The sequence below is a fragment of the Typopeltis vanoorti genome, chromosome 3, assembly GCF_054136105.1.
Source record: "Typopeltis vanoorti isolate ZY-2024b chromosome 3, IOZ_Tvanoo_1.0, whole genome shotgun sequence".
NCBI classification, from domain to species: Eukaryota; Metazoa; Arthropoda; class Arachnida; order Uropygi; family Thelyphonidae; genus Typopeltis; species Typopeltis vanoorti.
This window is the reverse complement of record NC_143551.1, coordinates 50846040-50853894: the sequence shown is the minus strand read 5'-3', so window position 1 is coordinate 50853894 and position 7855 is coordinate 50846040. Positions and strand designations below refer to the sequence as shown.

The 7855-nt window shown below is 34.4% G+C and overlaps 1 protein-coding gene across 1 annotated transcript in view; it reads right to left on the bottom strand.

Moving 5' to 3' along the window:
- Positions 1–5741: 5741 nt before the first annotated feature.
- The window catches only part of LOC150108120 (uncharacterized), a 58846-nt gene continuing 56732 nt past the window's right edge, over positions 5742–7855 (bottom strand). Inside the window, exon 9 of the mRNA XM_090415603.1 lies at positions 5742–6045. Coding sequence (XP_090271729.1) covers positions 5784–6045 — 262 coding nt within the window. The 3' untranslated portion in view covers positions 5742–5783. The remainder of the gene's footprint in view (positions 6046–7855) is intronic.

The following is a 7855-nucleotide window of genomic DNA, read 5'->3' as shown; positions in this document are numbered from 1 at the left end:
CATTATGGGTGGGGTCACTACCCAGACCGGTTTCAACCTTTTTTGAAGTCTCCTCAGGTAAATACCAAGGTTTTAGTAATACAGAGCCTTATCAACTTTACCTATACAAGTTGCTACAAGGTGTTTTTAATTTGAATAAAAATCTCTGGAGGAGACCTCAAAAAAGCTTGAAACCGGTCTGGGTAGTGATCCCACCCATAATGTATTACAGTATACATCTCTTAGTGAGATGTGCTTTACATTATGGAAAATACTAAAAATAGTGATCAGAGCTTTTCCCACCTTTACAATGAGTTGCCCTGGTGTTGCACCACCTTTAGACTTGAACTACGTTCAGGTGCAAACTTAATTGTTTGCTTACTTGGGATTAGGAGCAAAATGAGCAAGTTTATAAAATTACTTGGTAACCCTAATATACATTACCCAAGGTAAAAAATCTTATATATATATATATATATATATATATATATATACTGTATATACCTGTTTACTTTCTACATATATATATATATATACAGTATATATATATATATGTGTGTGTGTGTAGAAAGTAAACAATAAATTTTTTAACTTGGGGATATTGTATATTAGGATAACCAAGTTATTTTATAAACTTGGTTATTTTAACTCCTAATCCCAAGTATGCAAACAATTAAGTTTGCGCCTGAAACAAAGTTCAAGTCTAAAGATGGTGCAACACCAGGGCAACTCATTGTAAAGTTGGGTAAAGCTCTGATCACTATTCTTAGTATTTTCCTATAATGTAAAGCACATCTCACTAGACGATGTATACTGCAATGCATTATGGGTGGGGTCACTACCCACTTTTTGAGGTCTCCTATCAAAAAAGGTTGAAACCGGTCTGGGTAGTGACCCCACCCATAATGCATTGCAGTATACATCTTCTAGTGAGATGTGCTTTACATTATAGGAAAATACTAAGAATAGTGATCAGAGCTTTACCCTTTACAATGAGTTGCCCTGGTGTTGACCATCTTTAGACTTGAGCTTTGTTTCAGGCGCAAACTTAATTGTTTGCTTACTTGGGATTAGTAATAAAATAAACAAGTTTATAAAATCACTTGGTTATCCTAATATATATATATATATATATATATATATATATATATATATATATATATATATATATATATATATATATATATATATATATATATATTAAAATTAATATTAAGAGAATTAATTAAAAGCTTTAATGATAAAAAAACACAACTAGTTTTGGCTTTTTACAGCCTTCATCAGGTATCTTTTTTTAGAAAGAGGAAACAATAATAAAAACTCAGGATTCTAAAAAACTGAGAAGCACAAATAAATTGTAGTACATAATTGAAATAAAAAACGTTGTATTAACATTCAAGTTGTTGTATTTTACGTGCCATTGTTTGTTTGCGTGGTAGCAGACTCTCGAGAACGCCAGTACTGAATAACAAGTATGGCTATCAGCGATGTTATAGCTTAAATTGTTGTTTAAATGTTCAGGGTTAAGGACGATCTCCCTGGATTCTACTATCTTTCTTTCAGATAACTTTAATGAATCACTTCTATATTTCGGCAATGTCACATTGCCATCTTCGGGAACATAAAGATATGGTATGTGCACTAAGGAACTAACAAAGCAAATGAGGAAGAAAATAAGAACTAATTTTGTTCCTAAAGTCCTAATGGTGCCCTCTTGCGGACTAATTTGGTAGTCTTGGCCGTTGGGCTGAAGTTCTCAAAATAAAAGTCTCCCAAATTTGGGGCAGTTTCATGCACCCAAATTTGTTGAGGTTAGGAAAGTTTTTTAGAGCTGCTGAAGATTCTTTGAATAGTCTTTCGTATTTAAACTTGCTGCGATGGATTATTTTTGTCTTCTTCCAACGAATTTTATGGTGGGTATCTAAGGCATGGTCTGCCAGTCCAGAGCGGCTGTACTGGTGAAACCGGATGTAGTCTTGGTGTTCTGAAATCCTGATATTTGTTGTTCTGCCTGTTTGGCCAAAGTAGGACAATTCGCAGCTGCAAGGGACCTGGTGTACACCAGGTAGATCTAGGGGAAGTGGTTGATCTTTGGTAGAGCGGATAAGGGATGCCAACTTTTTATATGGTCTGTAACAGGAAGTAAGGTCATATTTTTTGAGGATATTAGTTATTTTTTCAGAGGTGCCCTGGATGTAGGGGATAGTGATAGACTTGGTGTAGTCTTTATTGTGGAGGGGGGAGGGGGGGTTGTGGTTTACAGGTTTTAGTATTTTTTGGATTTTTTTGGGGTTGTAGCCATTGGCTAAGAAAGTGTTGAGGATGTGGTTTAGTTCCATAGTCAGGGCCTTGTCATCTGAGCAGATTAATTTTGCCCTGTTATATAGTGTTTTTATCACCCCATATTGTTGTGAGGGGGGGGGTGGGATTGCTGGTGAATGTATCTGCCAGTGTGGGTGGGTTTTCTGTAAACAGAGAAAACCAAAGATCCATCAAGCTGGCGGGTGATTAAAGTGTCAAGGAAGGGGAGGGTGTTGTTTTCTTCTTTTTCTAAGGTGAACTGGACTCTGGGATGTTGGTTGTTTATATGCGTTGTCAATTCCGTAAATTAATTACCAGTTATGTCTAACCAAGGTATAAGTCTTACTACTGGTATCTTTCTTTCAAATTCATCATGGCAGCGAAAAATGTTTTCAGATCTATCCTAGGAAATTGAGTGAACTTGAAAATCATCATGAGGATTGTTAGAAAAGAGAATATGGTTGGATAAGGCACTGGCATGAGATCTTTTATAGGAAATGTCTCTTTATGCTCCTCCATACGAAGTTCAATCGACTTGTTAGTTTGACCGTAATAACGAACATTACGGTCACACCATAGTTTATATACAACAGGATATTTCAGATTGTGATGCTTAGGCTTAGGATGGCTTATAAGAGATCGGATTTTTTGAAGTGTAGTGAATAACCTCCTGATGTTGTACTTCTTAAGGACTTTAGCCAATTTTTGGGAGACCGAACTGATGTATGGGATTTAGATGCTACCTTTAAAATTGATAGTTTCTGTATTGCGGTGCCCAGGAGGATCTATAAGAAATTTCTTAATGGTTTTTTATAATATCCATTTTGTTCAAAGACATGTGAGAGGTGATTAATTTCTTTTTGAAGTTCATCTGGATCGTTCAAAAGAGAACGTGCTCTGTGTCCCAAGATGGAAATAGTTCCGAGTTTTATGGTGGAAAATGATGAGAAAGATCGTGAAGATATCTATTAGTATGCGTTGGTTTTCTGTACATAGAGATTCTAAATTTTCCAGAACAGCGTGAAAGTTTTATATCCAGGAATGGTAGGGAGTTTTCATGTTATAGTTCGGCTGTGAATTTTATATTTCAATGTTGGTTATTGAGATGATGAAGGAAATCCATGAGAGAGTTTTTGCCGTGACTCCATATAATAAAAATGTCATCTACATTACGCTTCCAAACTTTTGGTTTAAACGAAAAAGGACGATATAGCTCTTGTTTCGAAGTCCTCAAATATAAATGAATGCTAAAGTGTACATATATATATATATATATATATATATATATTATTATTATTATTATTATTATTACCATAACACTATACCAGAACAAATTACCTTATGGTAACTTGTTACTAAAATCTTGGTATTTCTAGCCTGGCTCCCACTGATGAGACCTCAATAAAGGTCGAAACCGGTCTGGGTAGTGGTCCCCCTTGCCTTTAATACAAAAGCATCATACATCTCCTCCAGGAGATGTGCTTTGCATTAAGGGTAAATATTAAGATTAGTGATCAGAGCTTATTCTACTTTTACCCTGAGTTGCCTTGGTCTTGCACTACGTGGAGGATCAGCTAGACTTGCAACACTTGCAGGCGCAAACTTGACTTGACTTGTTTGTCTGTTTGCTTACTTGGGAAATGGAGTAAAACCAGGTTTAAAATTACTTGGTAATTTTTAATTTTAACATATATATATATATATATATATATGTAGAAAGTATTTTACCTTGGGTATAATAAATGTTAAGAATACCAAGCAATTTTTAAACCTGGTTTTACTCCATTTCCCAAGTAGGCAAACAGACAAATAAGTCAAGTTTGCGCCTGCAAGTGATGCAAGTCTAGCTGATCCTACAGGTAGTGCAGGACCAGGGCAACTCGTGGCAAAGGTGGCATAAGATCCGATCACTAATCTTTATATTTACCCTTAATGCCAAAACACATCTCCAAGAAAGAGATGTATGATGTTTTGTATTAAAGGCAAGAGGCCACTACCGAGACCGGTTTCGACCTTTATTGAGGTCTCATCAGTGGGAGCTAGGCTAGAAATACCAAGATTTAGTAATACAGAGCTCATAAGTATTTTACCAGGACAAGTTGCCATAAGGTGTTTTAACCTTATTAAATAAAAAAATCTCTGGAGGAGATATAAATGTAGAAAGTATTTTACCTTGGGTATAATAAATGTTAAGAATACCAAGCAATTTTTAAACCTGGTTTTACTCCATTTCCCAAGTAGGCAAACAGACAAATAAGTCAAGTTTGCGCCTGCAAGTGATGCAAGTCTAGCTGATCCTACAGGTAGTGCGACTACATGGCACGATGTAGTTTTGTTTATATGTACATAATGCATTGCTTTTGCACATACTAAATTTTTGTACATACATATTATTTTTGACTATTTATGTATTGCCAGCATATGATTGTATATTTGTGTAACCTTGTTGTAATTGTGTTTATATGTAGATACTGCATTGCTAAACTTAATTTTTATGCATGCATATTATATAATAATTTATTTTTCACTATTTATGTACTGCTGTAATAACATTTGCTGCAATTTCATCATATATATATATGTAGATACTACATTGCTTGGCTTGATTTTGGCACGTGCATTTTGTTTATTAGTTTGTACTGTTGACTATTTATGTACTGCTGTAACTTTCGACCTTATGTACTGCTGTTACTTTTGACCTTGTGTGTTGCTGTGACCTTTGCAGTAATTTTGTTTATATGTAGAAACTGCATTGTAGAACTTAATGTTTGTGCATGCCTATTGATTAATTTCTATTTGACTGTATATGTGCTTCTGTAACCTTTGTTGTAATTTTGTTTATATATATATATGCTGCATTGCTTGCTTGGTTTTTATACATGCATATTGTTTCCAATTTTTCTTTGACTGTTTATGTATTATTGTAACCTTTGACCTTGTGTATTACTATAACCTTTTACGTGCAGTATAACCTTTACTGTTTTTGTGCTAGTAAACTATCAACCAACCAATGGGTGGTTGATAGTTTATTAGCACAAAAATTAGAACACTTATAACCAAATCAAATCTTGGCTGGTTGTGGGCCTTAAGGGTCTCTAAATATCGTGAATTATTATTATTATTAAGAAAACATGGACAATCAGTAGTGATGACTCACAGGCTTATTTTCCCTTATTGCATAAAAGACAGGAAAATATATTTAATTCAATTACCCACAAATTATTTACATCCCTATCACTTTTCATTGCGAGAAATAATGTATAAATGTGATACCAAATCATATTCGTTCAAAAATGCTTAGAAGAAATTATAGGACGGTTGGATTTGACATATTAAAAGACACAACAGATGGTGATGACTTTGAGAACTGGGTCGAATCGCACAAATAAACACATGCATAATCAATATAGTTTTTAATAAATTAACTGATTTTCATTATAGTTACAAAAACATGTGGCATGCCAATATTAACAATATGACCACTGCATATTATACTTAATTATCTAATGATTATCTAATGAGCACTTATAAGCATCTTCTGGTTCGGCATAGAAAGGAATATTTTTTTCTTCTGTATTAAACGTTTTCATTGGTTTTGAATAGGATGGCATCAGTGTAACTCGGGAAGGTGGTAGAGGAGGAATTCCAGAGTCCAGGGAAGAGTTTTGAATGTTATCATACATGATAGTAGTGTACAAATCATCATTTGAAACTTCCTGACTATTGCTGAAATTACATTTTACCGATTCTTGATGTTTCCGTCTTCTGTAAATACGTATGAAAACATTTGTTAGATACATGTTCAAACATGATTCCTATACTAAAAGAGCAAATAAAACTGTCAAGTGTGTGTGTGTGTGTGTGTGTGTGTGTGTGTGTGTGTGTGTGTGTGTGTGTGTGTGTGTGTGTGTGTGTGTGTGTGTGTGTGTGTGTGTTTTATTATATTACATAAGTTTTATTAGATATACCAGTCTCATACGAGAAGTCGCAAAACCTATGGCTTGAAAATGAACAGTACATTGTTGATTATCAGCTGCTTGTGTTTTTTATATATTAAGAGAAACGTGGAATAGGTTCGGGTGTAGCAGTGTCTATACAAATATCTATAGAATAGACATAATGCAGAAACAAAACTTCTATGAGAAAGTGACTAAAGTAATTACAGAGAGAGGGATAATCTATCATGCTTTTCATCTAGATGACATGGAGAATTTTAGGAAGAATTTCTCGGTAAACAAATTCTAAATATGACAACAGAATTTTATAGTTGGGAAGACTTGAGATTTATATAATGTATTTTTGGAGACTGGAGAGGACTGAAATGTAATGTGGTTTGTATCAGGAAAGGCAAGAAGTGTAAGTCGGCTGAAAAAGAAGAAAATATTGACTGGAATGTAAATTGTATTAAAGGGAGGGGGTGAGATTTTTTTTTCTTTACTTGTTCCAAAGAAAGGTTCTATCTTATTTACTAGAAATAAGACAGAACCGTTCTTTGAAGCGTCGAAAGTTAATAGATTAACTCTCACTGGATTCATATCCGGCTAGGGAATGTTAAGGAAATCGGTGTAAATTTAAGACATTTGTCATGAAAGATCTTGATGTTTAAATCAGGGTAATGGACATTAGTAAAATTAGAGATAGGATCTCAGGATAATAAAAAATGATCTTTCATGTATAGACGGAAGAATTCGAAAAAACAGATCCCTATGGCACCCTGGTATTGACAGAGAAGTTCGAAGAGGAGAAATTATATTCGCAATTACAATAAAGAGACTTCTATCTGAAAAGATAGAATATGAATCTTAAGCTGCTTAGAAAGGAGAGCTTTATGCCATACTCGATCAAATGACCTAAAAATGTCAATGTGTCCAAGGGCGGTAAGATTGGTAAGAAATTTTGTGTGGAAGAACAATGAAGAGAGAGAGAGAGAGAGAGAGAAATACATATATATACGATCACTAAATACTGGCCTCTAGGTAAGGAAGATGAAGTCCTATTGATATTCTTCTCCATTGTTTTAAAGATGGTAGTGACATGACAGTTTGGCAGCTGAATTTTATCTTCTCTCTTTTAGGCATAGGGTGGTTGCTTCCATGCTGTTGGAGACTTGATAGCTTTACAAAGAATATATGAAAGGGACGCCGTCTGGACCGCAGGGTATCCAGACCAAATGACGATTTTTCTGATGTATCTTTTTGGCGAAAGTTCAGAAAAGACTTGCAATTTCTGTTCTTAGCATAGTGCGAGATGGTTTTCCTTATCATATATACAAGTTGTTATAGAAGATGCCAAAGATATCAGTCTCATCTTTTCATATACAATACAATTCTTTTGAATAAGAATTTTCTTTCTTCCTTTCTTTCTTTTTAGATAATACTCAAAACAAACAACGATGAATTTGGTGATTTGTAATTATTTACCATCTTTCTTGGTTGTTTTGTAAATGTTCCACGTATTCTGGTTCGTGTAATAAATTTAGTGCCTGATTGTCAGAGTGAACGTCTCCACTCTCCATTTAAAGGTGAATTCCAGTTTTACTGCAGTAACGAGATTTGTGAATATCTAATCTTTAAAT